General features: G+C 43.7%; 1 protein-coding gene across 2 annotated transcripts in view; it reads left to right on the forward strand.

Moving 5' to 3' along the window:
- The window catches only part of LOC114875883 (macoilin-like), a 63273-nt gene extending 54259 nt beyond the window's left edge, over positions 1 to 9014 (forward strand). Inside the window, exons 2-3 of one of the 2 annotated variants that reach the window (XM_029186685.2) lie at positions 7352 to 7738; positions 7813 to 9014. In XM_029186685.2, coding sequence (XP_029042518.2) covers positions 7352 to 7719 — 368 coding nt within the window. In that variant the 3' untranslated portion in view covers positions 7720 to 7738; positions 7813 to 9014. Of the gene's footprint in view, positions 1 to 7351; positions 7739 to 7812 lie in introns of those variants that run through there. The other variant, XR_003789305.2, reaches the window with a different exon arrangement.
- Positions 9015 to 15559: the final 6545 nt, after the last annotated feature.

Here is a 15559-nt window from a genome sequence, read left to right on the forward strand (position 1 = left end):
TTAACGATCCGTCGACGTGGATGGAAAATCATGGTAGGGAAGGTCAGCGGCACGATTGGAAACACTGCCATTCTGACCGGATAATTACGACAACCGATGTATTTGCTTGCGTACGTGCAAGGGGCTTTGTGTGTACACAATTTTACCAGCTAGTCAGGCCATAGGCAAATCGACGCTGCCGCCTCGAGAGCTAGTTATCGATCGTCCTGCATGTCGTGTACATGCTATGGAAACAAATGGCTGAGGGAAAAAATCATGGAAGTCTTCGAGCAAAGCCGCTTCAAGAAATCCCAGGCGGTAATTTATAATTTTTGACTACCGTGGAGGGCACGAGTAATCGACACCTGAGAAATTTAACTCATCCGATTAACGATATTAATTTCTTTTGTGTCGATTAAAATAAAATTCAAGATACCAGTTCGATCCCCGACGACGAACAATCTTTTCTTCATTAATTCGACGCGAGGTAGCGATGAATATTGATGAACGGATGTAGGTAAGTTGAGGATCGATAAATTGAACGGAGTCAGCTGACACGACCGACTGGTTTAACGTGTCAATTTGCATCACACCGTGGAACGGTATTATTTTTACAAAGTTTTTCAGTTAAACTCGAACAAACCCGGGTCCGATCTCTTTGAGGGGGAGTCGTCAGTCACCAAAGGCAATGAAACGTTTCCACGACCGCGGTTCTCGTGGTAGAATCGCAAAGGGAACAGGAAAGAGTATCAGTGAACGTAGAGAAAATCGCATTTATAAAGCAGCGAAAAATCAAACGATAAATCTTTGACGGGGGCTACGCGCGGCTATGCCCTTGGGCCTAAACGACTAAATAAGTGTTCCAATTTCAAAATTACCCGCTAAACGATTTGTGGGCCGGCAGAAAATATATCGTTGACATGTGGGCAAAGCCCCTCGGGTTAGCCAGGGGAGGAAGTTCTCGGGAGCTGAGCCGGCAGATGGAAAAAGACGGGAATCAAGAGCGACAGACGAAGAAACTGTGCGTAGGGAGGATGAGAGAGAGAAGGATAGAGATGAGAAACGAAAAAGAGAGAAATGGCGCGCATGGTTGCCGCTGGGAGACAAATGACCGTCGACCGACGGAAGACACATCCAAATTGCTCCACGGTGTCGCTGTCCCGCCTCTTTTTACGTGTCCCTTCGTATATTCTTCGGGACCTTCCTCGTCACGAGCGAACGACCTATTAGCAAAATATTCCGGGAACCAGCGACGCGTGCCACCATCGAGCTTTTCTAACGAGTATTTTGATACCAACGATGCCTCGGATGTTAGCCCGTCACTGGTCACCGGGTTTTATTTATTGGAGATCCATGGAACGCTTTCCTTAACTTGCTGTCCAAATTGAGAAAGGCATAGTGTTCCCTAAACGTTGGGATGAAACTTCATAAGGACATGGTTTACACCTGGATATAGGTTCGAGATATTTCCTTGAATATCTGATGTAGGCCTTTGATGCAGTTCCATGTAAGGTAGTCTTTGAATCAATTCAGGTATTTAATGCGATGGCACTTGGATCTTCTTTGATCTCGAATTCTGGCATACTGTTCTATAGACTCTTCACGTGTCAGAAGGTCAGTGATCTGGTTCACTGACAAGTGGTGAAGTTCTATAATAACGAGTACACTGTCATTATCACAGTAACTGTGAAAGTGATTCCATATTCTTTCTGTGCAATTCAATTCTGCCTCGAAGCTTTCTAAATTATTGCCAAGTTTATTACCGTCTAACGAAGGAGCTCTGAATAAATTTATTTCAATTACTTGGAGTTTAATATTTGAAGCATTTCCGTTACTTTGCTGTCTACGTTTCCGGGACATTGCTCGTCGATTAAGCAGGAATATAAAACGTACACGAGGTTGTGTCTTATCTGAGGAATGGCGCGGTGATAACGTATGGGACCAGCGAATAAATCCGCTAATGGCCGATTAAGATACCTTCGAATTTTCCACTTATCACGATACAATGAATTTATGAGAGCATGAAAGTGCTCGGTTCAATCGAGCGAACCGCGTTTATTGGATCCTGAGAGTGCTTTCTTTCTTTTCCATCGCGATTCATGCCGTTAACCGGTCGGATAGTTTTTCGTCTCGCTCCAAAAATCACGTCGATGGGCTTAGGTATGACGTTCATCGAGCCTACCTGTCCGCCACTCGATAATTCCGCATTATGCACGCTTCTACTTTCTTTGTGATCGCTCTTAACTACCGTTCGCGTGTTAGTTCCTCGAACGAATAACGTTCTTTGGAACGATAAAACCGTCGTTCATTCTTCAATAAAAAATTGGCCAATTCGAGAATATTTCAACATTGATTTAAAATTTATGAAAAAACCTTTGAAACTTTGTTTCATAATGAATTCCAAATTATAAAGTGGATATGATATTAGGAATAATCTGTAATTATTCAAGTAATATTCCATAATTTATTCACTTCGTAAACGACTTTATAAGCGCTCGATGGAGAAACATGGACTAAAAGAGGTCACTTTTTTCCTCTAGAAAAATGTTACTTACAATTCCCTCGTACTGGCGAGTGTATTAAGAACGCAAGTGATTTTTGCGAGAACGAATGACGTAATTATCCTTTTGAATTTATTTGCCGTAGAGAATGCAGCGTTCGATCGTAATGAAAAAACCATGAAACCATTTAATGGTATATCGTATAGAACAATTATAATATCATCCATTCCCTGTTTACTTAACATTTGCGAAATCATGATAATATTCCTCGATGTAACCGCGTGTCATTAGTCGTTTTACGATTTTCATTCTGGACAAGCTCAATCAAACTGCTCTTTCTAGGTAATCCATAAAATAATCCAATCAAGAATCGTTATTATTTGCGCGGTGAACTTTAATATTTCCTTTCGATCATTTACTACCGAATCCACTTTTATCTCCTTTTTTCGCTTCAAGGCTCTTTAGTTTTTATAGAAGATATTCATTATTCAAGATAAATATTGCATACAAGAAAAAGATTTATCGACAACATTACATCCTCGTTTGTGACAGATGTGAAGACACACGTCAGCAAAAATTTAAAATATCTACTTTTTGCAATTGAACCCCTTCGCCTATGATTTTTTCGATAACTGCGTCAGTCATAACTAACTATTTACTGCTTGAACTTTAACCTTTTAACTACGGCTGGACTTTCCGTAACTGCATCTCATTGAAATAGAGTTGTAAATGAATAAATTATAATTTATGTATTTTCATTATAATGGCCATTATAGTGGAGTTCAGTAGCTAAAGTGTTAAAAGAAATAAAGAAAATTGAAATATCATGTACCTATACATGGCATTCAAGGATCTTTGACTGAACAGATTATAATTAGAATGACAAAACTTGGACGAGGATTTCGTCGTCGTTCGGCCATTTTAACAGCGGCAATCGGTTCGGGGGTTCGAAAAGAGGAACCAGAAGCATGGTGGCAAAGTGTGGTTGAGGCGGCAGAAAGGCAGAGGAGAGACGAACCGAGAGAACCGAGAGATATTAGTTTCTGCGGTCGACTCTCCGCGGAGATTTAATTCGCGTTTGATGTTCACGAATTCGCCGCTTCGACTGTCCTTTCGCAATCCTCGGCTACCCTTCCTCCACCTTCCATCTCTCAGATTTTCTCACCTTTCTTTGTGATTACGCAGTACTTTGCATTTCGCCAGGATCCACTCTCTCTCTCTTCATCTTCCCCTTCAGAAGCACAGGCTATCCGAAGTGGATTAATTGATGCTCGATTAATGAGATGACGATGCCAAAATGCTGCCTTAATTACGGGATCAATTAACTCCGTCCATTCTTGTTATTCCTTTGAAAGAACCGAACAACTTAGAGGCTAGTTATAAACATCGTCTGATAAGTCGTCTTCATCCCAAGGTGTCGTTCACTGCATCGTATTATTATTCAATTTTTTTACCGTAGAATCTTCTTAGATGATGCACCTCTTCGCTAATTTCTCGTCGCAAAAATGACGCGACTATTCGATAGATGCACGGTTTGCAACGTTATAGCCGGTGATTCGAAGTTGCAACGCGGTCGTGCGTCATTAACTTCGTCGAGTTCCTCTTTACTCCGAAGCATCTTCGTCGATTTAAACCGCGGATATGTTAAAAGCAGCCGCGTCATTCGTCCCTGGCCTCCCATGTTCGCCATTAATAAGCTATCAACGTAAATCATATTTTAACGCGTTAATCCGCGAACTCACGAGCGGGGTGCGCCCCTTGGACCGAGCGGAAGTCATCGGGTCGTCGAATGGAAATCGACGCATCTCGATCCACCGAACGATCGTGTCGATAATTAAGTCATTTCCGGTCGCGGTTTAGAAAGGCAATCAAACGAGACGCGAGCTTGCGTATCAATTTATCGATCCTGAGAATTCTTATTAACGTTACCATAACCAATAACTTGATTGAAAGTCGTTGATATTAAACAGGTGAAAGTTGAGCGAGATAGTATCTTCCTCGAGTGACTTCCTGTAAATCAACCTTGTTCCGGGTTCCTAAATGAACACCGATCATCCGTTCTGAAATCGAATGAAATATGTATTCCGATCGGGTTATGTTTCGCAAACCATATAGTATAGGGGGAAGTTGCCGAAATCGTACCACTTAAGATATTATGCATAATATGAAGCTCTGGTATGTCTGTTTGAGAATTTAGCTGAGCAATTTTATAGAATATCATTTAAATAACCTGTGGACAACGTTAACTGCATTTTGAAAGCAGTTGTTATGTCTTACATGCATTAGTAAAAAAATGATACAAAGGTACGATTTTGGCAACCGGTATCCTAAATCGTACTGGTTAGTTTTCAATATCCTATCTCTGAGTTATAAATAATAAATTGATTTTATTTAACATTGAGGACAATAATAACATTTTGTGGTTTTGACACGCCTGCACTGGCCTCATATACCCTTAAACATTGTATTATATTTTCAAGTTGAACTTCTTCATACAAACTGCAGAACCACTCCTCTTCATTAAGCGATACAGAAATATTTGCAGATGCACTAGTTGAAGACGTATGTTTTATTATAGCCTTATTCATGTTATTTGCACTTCACTGTCCGTACTTCCTTTTTGACATAACTATAACCTAAAAAAAATATCTAAAATATTGATCAATTGTTTAACTCGTACTGGTACGATTTGGGAAACTACGCCGCAGTACGATTTACGCTACTCGCCGGCTCTTTTATAATTTTATTTTATTTTATTTATAAGTAAGTTTTAACATGATTTGAAAATTGGCACATGCACATAAAAACGTAGGCTTATATTTATGTAAAAATAAATATCATTCAATTATTTTTAAAAGAGACACTACAAGCGCAACATGATTAAAATTTTACATTAGGCTGACCTGCTTTTTCAAATTTGTTAGAACAGGTACTGTAATTGATTTTGATACACTATTTAAGGTTTTATAGGAATATATATGTCTTAGCTTATAAAAGATGTTGCTAGCTGGTGTCGCCATTCAACATTAAGCAAAATTTGAATGTGGTACGATTTAGGAGACCAGTACGATATCGGCAACTTCCCCCTATCCTTATGATTTATTCAGAGGCCAGTTTGCAAGAAATTAAGTGGATTAGGATTTGCCTCTCCGCGGCCCTCGATTTCTTCAATGATTTATCGCCGACGCGCGAACATATTTCACGAAAGCGGCTAATATACTGGCCGACGACCAAGGCGACTACTGCACCAGATGTCCAGAGAATTTTTCTAGGGATAAAGTCTAAAATCTAGTATCTTTGCAAATTGATTATTATCTCGATTGGTATCTTGATTATTTAAAGATCGTTCGAAGTCAAAAATAGTTTATTTCTTGGAAACATTCTCGAGGTTGCAAAGAGAACTTTCAATTCATTGAGAAATGACATAAAGAGAAGAAGCAAGGTCGTGGACCATCTTGGTTGTAGGTTTTAGAGGAGACTGTACTGAGTCGGGTTGCGCAGGTGTGACCGATGGCGGCGCTCTTTGATCCTGCAGCGACTTCTCGGCTACCTTGTCCACGACTCATCGGCCGCCTCTCGTTTTTCGTCGCCGTTCGATTATTTCCTAATGGCTAACGCCATCGCGAAAACGGCCGTCGCTAATTTCGACACTGCGCTACGTTTTCCGGGATGGTTGTTCTGCTCGTTGCCGCGAGATCGGCCGAAACGATCGTAATGGTATGTTGCTCGGAACAAGTAGACGATGACCTGTTCAAACGACTTTATCGCTCGGCAAAGTACAGCTGCTTTCAAAACATCCGATAATTTGATGACATAAAAGTAACGAAAATTACCACTCACGGCATACCAATTTAAAGCTTACCGTTTGAGGAAAATAACTATGCAAACGTCTGATCAATATTTTTCACGCAAAACGGTTGATTGTTCGTTTGATCGGTGGTCCCGAATTGTCTCGTTTAAACTGGAAGCCAGCGAAGTTTCAGCATCCGGTGGGCAAGAAATGCCGCTGGAATTCCGTCGACTGAACACCGTGACCAATAGGTAATACGATTTTTATGGAGAGATCCCTTCCATGCCACAAAAATGCATCTGATTTGTGGCTGGAAGCTACTCGAACTTAGCAGAGGGGACCATATTCGTTTTAACCCTCTGAATTTAGAGACGAAATAAAGCTGATGCTTCGAAGAAGCTGAAACTTCAGACTGATTTTTATTTTCTCTGTAAATAATATCTATCCGAGTTATCCGATCGTCGAGAAATTTATTTAACAGAGTGAATTTTCACGGCTCGACGCCTTCTCTCGTTTTGGTCTCATTAATCATTCATTCGGTGGCACGTAGTTTTTGTTCTGACGGCCACTCCGTCATCCGACCATTATCCACACCCGTTACTAAACAACGCTACAAAGTAGAAATCATTATGAACACCTTATTCGATCGGAATCCCGAGGATAAAAACTCATGTATGACCGGCATAACCACCTTGAACAATGATTCGATTGGTTCTACCTTATTTTCCCGTACGTGCTTCTGTAGAGCTGTTTCTTTTCCATTGATCGAAATAACGAGGCATGGAAAAAATATATATGTAACATAAATTCAGAAGGTCTTAACTATGACCCTATTGAAGAGCTATAATGAATCTCAACTTTGAATTATCCATATCCTCTCGAATCTAATCGTTTAATCAATTGTAGTCTTTTTTCAACCGTCTTTGCCACTTTGCGAATCCACCCTTTTCCCCCAAATAAAAAATTGCAGTCTGTTAATGTTTGAATCCCACGAGAAACTCCGCGAAACTCGCTAAAGAGAGTATCCCTAAACGATACCCCGAAACGATGCTAATCTCACGGATCGTAATCTTGATTGCAGAGCAAGCGAACCATCTGAACCTGTTCAACAACCGGCAACAGCCGAAGAAGAAGCGTAAGAGCAGAACGGCCTTCACGAATCAGCAGATCTTCGAGCTGGAGAAGCGATTCCTTTACCAGAAGTATTTGAGCCCAGCGGACAGGGACGAGATAGCTGCTCAGCTGGGTTTGAGCAACGCTCAAGTGATCACCTGGTTCCAGAACAGAAGGGCGAAGCTGAAGAGGGACATGGAGGAGTTGAAGAAGGACGTGCAGACGGTGAATCCGTTGCTAGTCGTGCAACACCATAAAACGTTTCTGGAGAACGTTCAAGACCTTGGTATCCTGAAGAAGCGACCTATTCCCAACAACATGGACGAGAAATCGTAGGGAACCGGACAGGTTGAAGGTTATTGTCAAAAATCAACGTTAATACTCTGGAAACAGAGATTCTTCTCAGAGGTTAACCGATGATTGATTTAGGTTTGTCGATCGTATGCTTGCAAAATGAACCTGTTGAGAGGCTGCCGAGGATAGGAGGGTCTTTTCTTCTAGGTGGATCATCTTAACGGGTAGGATTTTGTAGTTTCCTTTATCAGTAGTTGGTAGATCATTACGAGGAACATTTTTGGCAAATGAGATCGACGCGTTTCGGATAGTGAAAATGATTTCGGTTCCGGTGAAGGTATAGTACAAAGACAGCGTCTTTCTTCGACTGGTCTCGACGAGATTTTCGGTGGCTCAAAATCGAATTGAGTTTTAACGATTCTCGTCGAAAAGACGTACAAAGACTGAGGGTCTGTCGAGGTCTTAGGAGACACGATTGAGAACGATGAATCAGAGATGCTGAAAGCTTCTTTTCAATGGTACGAAGGTTCTTTTTTTTTTCAAATTAAAGACTGCCAAATAATCACAGCTCTCGTAAGGGATGGTAGACTCGATATTAGAACCCTTATCGTTTCATTAACCATCGTACGAGATATTTTACGAACATTTTTACCAACGCTTCGTAGGAGAGTCTACTTCGTAGACGTCCGAAAGAAACGTATAGGTGTGTCATTCGAATGTGAGACAAATTAACGAGTAGATCGTATTCTACGTAATCTAAAATCTAAAATGCATAAATGTTTCGACGAAAATTTTTGGCTATATTTCTCGGATCTACGACAACCATCTGCGACTGTTCGCGGACATCTATTGTATCATATTGTATTTATTTGTGAGAAGAAAATGGTGAGTGAAGCCAAAAGAGATCCGGAGGACGCATAGAGGATATATAAGTTATTACGTAAATATTAAACTTTATAAATTATGAAGAGAAGCTTCCGGTTGCGGGCCTCTCGTATGTGTACATATGCTGTATATACGTTGTTCATCCCCCACCCCTCCCAAAACCCCCTGGATAATATTATGCATAAACGAAATAGAGTCGTCGGACATGATTAGAATAACGAAATCGAAGAGAATTATAAACGATAGATGGGACACTGCAATATACCTGGTCATCAGTTTAATTAGTGAGCTTTATGATCGCGTTAAGATGTAAATCCGTATCGCGTACAGCGCTTAATGGTTTACGAGGTGATAGACGTGAAGCGTGAAAGGAAAGGCAAGAGTGCGTGTGTGTGAACGGACATAGTAGAGCGTTGTATAGTGAGTGGAAATAAATGGAGACATTTAAAATATACGAACAGGAATAATTACGACATCCTCTGCTTCCATCAACTTCCGCCAAATATCGTTCCTGACACGATTGTTACGAAGAAAAGTTCAGAATGTGTGTTTGAAGTTTGGTGATTCTAACGATACTTGGAAATAAGAGAATAAAAAGAAAAAAGAGACTGAAAGACCTGAATGGTAAGAAATTATTGAAAATTCAGGATATCTGGGAGAAAGGTAAGTCGACGGATGAAACCTTGAAATTAAAAAACCACGTCATCCTTTGCTCCCGTCAACTTCCTCCAACTCCTGAAGAAAGTTTCAGAACGCCTTTTTTGCAATTTACAAAGTAAAAGTTGAATCCTTGAATACAATTATTCGAGAGAATTGAAAATTACAATAGAATAGAAGAGAGGAAAAAGAGTTTGAAAAAGCTAAGAATAAAGAAATTCAGAATCGAGACTATGTTTGCAAGAAACTTTCAGCTCGAAGATATTTAGAAGAAAGGTAAGTCGATGGATAAAACCTTGAGATAGCGATCGAGGACGAAGAGGAATTATTGTTTAAAAATAGCATGATACACGACCCTTCTCGGAAGCTTTTTGAAGCTGTTCGCAAAGTTTACGCGGAGCTGTAATTTATTAAGATGAAATCATTTCGCCTTTCCATTCGCGCAGTCTGGTACTCGTCATAAGCCAGAGATGCAGCTCTCAATACCGTCGATATTCAGGGCTCTTTGATGTTGAAAATAGACAGATGATCCACGGAAATACGAATATCGAATGTTCGATAAGGGGGTGAAATTGAAAGTAGATTTAACACGAATAGTAGACAAAACATCGGTAAAAGTCTCTACATTGTCCTGTAAGAAGAACAACCGATTCGAGCCGCGCCATTCGCCGCGGGCTCGTAAATAGAAAAGCTAATCAGACATTGGCAACAGGCTTCCTTTCTCTCTTTCTATCTCTCCCGCCTCTTGAACCGGTGAGAAAGATACACGTCCTGATACCTGGGCCCGCGTATTACCGACCTACTTCCTGTTAGCGGAATATCTGATGCTAAACGGAACCATTTTATATCGAGTCTCGTTAATGAGCCCGTCATTAGCCTGTCGTCATTATCTCGATATAAAACACGCGTCGTTACCGCCGTCGTTGATCGATTAATCGAGGCTGAATCTAGGATGTCTATTAGAGGCGTGATTACGCGCCGATGAGCATATACACGTTGATTACATGTTTCACGGTTCGCATCGTGTGCAACGATGCCACTCGAGACGTTCTTCGCGAGATAGACTTTCGCGTTGCGATTACGCGGAAAAGAAGGTAGAAAAAATGAAAAGTAGAAAGGAATTTTAAAAAAATATTTAACATCGTAAAGTATGCGCGTGCAACCGAGACGGCGATAGAGCCGGCTACTTTCTAGCCAGTTCAGTCGAAACCATTTAGAGAAGTTGACCGATTTGCATACCGCTTTTTACGGGTACACCCTGCTACCGTTTATAAATATTTATTCGACCAACCCCGCACGAGGTGACGATGGACACACCGAGTTAACGACGCGTTTCTCATTCATTTGGAGGTTCTTGCTTCGAGATCACGAGTCGCGAGTAGGAAGGGTAAAATCCTTTGTCATAACAACAGGATTTTTTATTTTCGCGCCGATAAATCATAATATTTCTTATTATTAATGGTCACTATTTACTGTCACGTGAAAATATACCCTTTCGATACCATCCCCACTACCATCCACAGTAGAGTAGCTTGGAAACAAGCCCGACGTATAAAATGCCCATCGAGATAGTTTGTATCCCTCCCTGATCAAGATAAATCGCTTGTTCAAACGATGGAATTGTTCATAGCCGTCGCTAGAATCGACGGGTCCATATATGAAGCAGTAAGCAAGGTAGCCCGTACCGCCCTGTAATTCAGTCGCCGCAACATCCAAATAAAGAATTCATAATGGCGATGATGACCACCGCCAATTTTCTCGATATAGCCGATACACCAATAACTCAACCGATATCCAACCGGTAGATCAGCGTAATTTCGCTTATTGTCCTCGGAGCCGTGTCCGCGAAACGAGAATGACATCGCGCGAGAAAAATGAAGGAACGATCGGTTTGTAATTCCACATTATACCCGCGAGCTTTTACGCGTTATCGAACCGGCTATCGATAAGAAGACAAAACAATCGTTCGTGATGATAATTAATCGTGTCACGCGACCGCTACCACCGGCATCCTTTAATTCCCATCCAGAAACGACAGGTAATGGCTCGCGTGCGATACCACGGTATTTAAATATTCCTCTTTTTGCATCTAGCTGCCGTTTGTCTCGTTTATTTACGCTGTTAACTTCGAATATTTTGAATACAATATTTTTTAAAATAAAAAACAGAAGAATCTCGCGAACCCTGGTTAGCGAGCTAGTCTCGTCCCGAAGGGTGTCCTCCTCCTCGCGTAAATGAAAGCGAGGAGGATCAAAAGACCCCGGCGGGTCTACGAGGAATCTAAAAAACGGCAGGTTGTTGAGGGACGAGCGGAGGAAATAAAGAAGGGCCGCGAACGAAGGGAGGAGGAGGATGAAAGGGAAGGGGCGAGAGATTTTAGGCGCAACGAGCCGCCGGTAGATATCGTATTAACGAGGCCCGTTGATGGGTCCAGCCTAGATCCACACTGTCTAATTACATCGCGGACCTAAGGAAACTCGTTTCTCGCGTGTTGAGAAGCAGATCGCGTCGAAATTATGGATCCGCTACGGGGCCGCGGTTGACTGACGTCTGACTGGCTGCGGGTTAAGAGAGTCAACGAGTAAATGAGTCCGAATTACGTGGGCGTATCAATGCCAGGAAAATCATCTGTCCTGCCTGTCAAACGGGAATCTCTTCTGCAGAATATTCTCGTGCGTAACCAATAAGCGTTTTCTAACGATCGGTAGCCTCGCGATTGTCCGAGTCCTTGATTGTGTCATTTTCTATTTAGAAATTGTTTGAATGACACGAATTTTCACTTGGGAAAGATAAAGGATGATTCCGGCATAGTTCGACTGGATAGGCGCAAACGTTAGAGGAAAGCCGGTTGGTCGTTGGCGCGATTGGGACAGCTGATGAGCCGGTGTCCCCGAGGGCGATCGGCCGAGACCAATCAGCGTCCGTCCGTCCGTCCGTCCGCGCCCTAATGACACCTGCAGGCTAAAAGGCCATGATATTCAACAGTCCGGACGCTAACGAACTCTCGATCCCGTGCGATCTTGTACACGGAAACTTCTCTGTCCGACCAACTCGAATCCAATTCGAGTAGAATCTTATAGATACTTTGGTTTTCGAAGAAAATTCTTACGATTCCCCGACAAATTGGCCGAACGCATAATTTCCTGAACATCCTTGAAGCGCAAACGAGTCTGTAAGATTGTACCATGCGCCTTGATCGCCGAGATCGAAGGATAATTTGATTATCGACGAGGAGAACGGCGTACACGTTTCACAAGATAGAGAGGAGGGGGGGAAACAGGTGCATATTACGCGAGATGGAAGCTCGAAGGTGGTATAGATTACGGGTCGTTAATAGGTTGAACGGTTTAATCGGATCACAGACGGGTCACAGGTTTGTCCGAGCCACCGTACGTTCTATCAATCATCGGTGTGACAGTTAAATGAACGGTTCGAGGGAATTAGTTTAGATATCGACTCGCGCCAGGGGACCAATTAGAATCCGATACGTCTAACATGGTAAGCACCGATGTCGAAACACCGGCGATCGGCGGTTTGTTTTCTAAGTAACGGGGGCCCCGAGCGAGCACGATGGAGTCGACGGTGTTCTGTACCGTGCAATTTTCCACGTGTCATTAATATCTAACCGTAGCGAACGCGACGCGACGCGACGGTACCGGCTTGCAAATTAAAGTCAGCTCGGACAGCAACGAACCAGGCTAAAACTCGATGCCTAGTTCTACGACCACTAACTAGATCCGGACATCCAGACGATCTCGTGCGTATCGCGGCTATATCGAAAGCGTGCACGTCGGAAAATCGTTGGAAAATACACGGTTCGTGCGGGCACGGTATAATAATCGTCGAAGGAAAATCGGTAGCCTCGAGTAATAAATGAAAACGTACCGGCGGAACTTTGACGTTGATCATCGGTCCGTCTGACAGCTGTAAACGTCAAAAACCAGACCCATCGGTCAACCATCTTGATTACCCGTTCGATCATTCCCGATAACCAGTCTGTCCGTCGGACGAGGCCCCCTCAATGACCGCTAATTACGACGATATTGGATAAACGGTACCGGACACCGGGCAGAATGTAGTCTAATTCAAAGAGCTAGCCCGATTGTCCTGCTCGAGTATCGACTCGATCGTTCGGAAAGGAAACGCATTAATTCACGAACCAACGAACGCGATTCAAGGCTCACTTTGCAACCAGCTAAAGTGCTTCAATCAATGTATATACAGGACGATTCATGCAACGGTTATAGAATGATCAGGAATCACGATGACGTCAGGTTGACGGAACGGAACGAAACGGAACTGAAGTGAAGTGAACTGAACAGAACAGAAGGGGTACCGGATAGGTTAATGGTAAGGAGGCCCAGGACCAAGGCGGCCAGGGTCTGCCAGCGGCTCGGCTCCTGATTACAGACCTCCAGATCCCTCTACACTCTCGCTCTCACCTCGGTTATTGTACCGTGCGAGGCCGGGACGACGCTATAGATCACCGGGCAGCCAACAGTTTGTCCGATCAGCGCGGCCAGAAGTGTTGCAACTCGTAAGCGTGGAGGTGGTCCCGGGCATTCCAGTTTCCCGAGAAATTTATCGGTGGCGTTTCGCGGCGACTCCTAATGCGACCGAGCCCCAAAATTCGGGCCCACCGTGTACCCAGCTCGGATAGCCCCGTACGTTTTTGCCAACGATCCGATCGAGGCCATCGGTGATGGATGACGCGTCTTCGAATACGCTCGAAGCAGCCCTGGAACGAGGAAGCGTGATCGTAGGAAAATAAAACGAGATGGGAGATGAGACGAGGACGGCTAAGAATTCAATCGATAAAAAGGATCGACGAGTAAAGAAGAAAATGTCATAATCTGCGCTAGCTCGAGCGCAGAAGCATTCCTTCTTCCATCGTTTAAGAAGAGATTTAGGTTCTGGGCCCGGAGTCTACTAGGTGCATAGCGTGGCGTGTGTGCGGCGGCGCAGGCAGATTAGAGGCCGCAGGATAATTAAGTAGCGCCTTCGAATAACGCCCCGCCATAGCGCAGAACGATATCCGATTTTCGTGCCACGGATTTCCATCGAACAGATTTTGCCTGCGTTCTCTGAACGCGTTATTTCAACAGTTAACTCGATCATCGTTATACAATTAACACCCATCGATCCAGTCGAATCGAATTTCTCATTCGAACACCAGCCCCGTATCTATACTCGCGATTGTGTTCGTCGAAGGAAATCTGCTGATAAATCGTTTCGAATTATGAAAGAAAATCTCGTAAGCAGGTGGATGATGCCGGAGGACGAAAGAACCGTGTCGGAGACAAAAGCTGGCACGATCGGCCGGCAGAAGATTCCACGGATCCCGGGAACAGCATCACGGCACACGGGGGTTCGGATTATTAGTGAGCGGGTAGTCGTAGAAGGTGTGATTCTGACGTGTCGGACGCCTCTTCACTGCAGGTGAGGGACCACGAGACCGGCAAACGAGTCGGACAAGGACGCAGTCGTTGAGAATCGGACAGAGAAGAGGAATCCACCGCGATGATGAACGAGAAAGAGACGGACATCGAAATCGCACCGGTGGAAGAGGCGAACCTGGAGCGCGAGCAAAAGAGAGAGGCGCGAGGTGGAGGAAGAGGGTAGAGGAGGATGCGCAGGGTGGGAGAAGATCAAACGAGCCGACAAGCCACGGGGTGGTCTCTACCCGCGCTCCTTTGCCGCTCTTCGCCTCTGCCTACCAGCCTCCACCTTTTCCTTCGTCTTTCTTCTCTTCCGTTCCTCGTCAACTCTCCGTCTCCCTCATCTTCACGGCTTTCTTCGCCGCTGTCTCTCTCCGTAGCCTCTATATTATTCATATTTCCACGCTCATGTTCGCCGGCTATACTCTGTTCCAGGCTCGCCGGTGTGTTCCGGCGGAGAGCAGCGCGTGTAACATCGGGACATGCAATCTCAGCGAGTTCTCCGACACACGGCGTGCATACATTGTCTCGGGGAAACTCGTAGCCGCTTAACGCGATCGCTGAGGCCCGTGGACGTCCATCGGTTGATATTATTAGTATCAATATTAATAATACCGATCGAGCGTAACGGGGATCACCGTCGCATGCATATCACCAAAATCGAAGCCAACCTGCGACTATTTTAATTTTCTCGGGATATAAATTAGGTATTATTAATATTTCCCTTGGGGGTTTCATATAGATTGGTCCCATCGAACTCGTACGAGTCTATCAAGTACCTTGATGGTTCGTACCGATGATCCTCAGAAGGTTAAGTACCTGTGTGGCCACGAAATACGCGATCCTCGCTGGTCCGCTCTCTCAGCTGGATTATTACAGAGCGAGCGGAGGCCGAAGCTGCG

This window comes from Osmia bicornis, chromosome 13, assembly GCF_907164935.1.
Source record: "Osmia bicornis bicornis chromosome 13, iOsmBic2.1, whole genome shotgun sequence".
NCBI classification, from domain to species: Eukaryota; Metazoa; Arthropoda; class Insecta; order Hymenoptera; family Megachilidae; genus Osmia; species Osmia bicornis.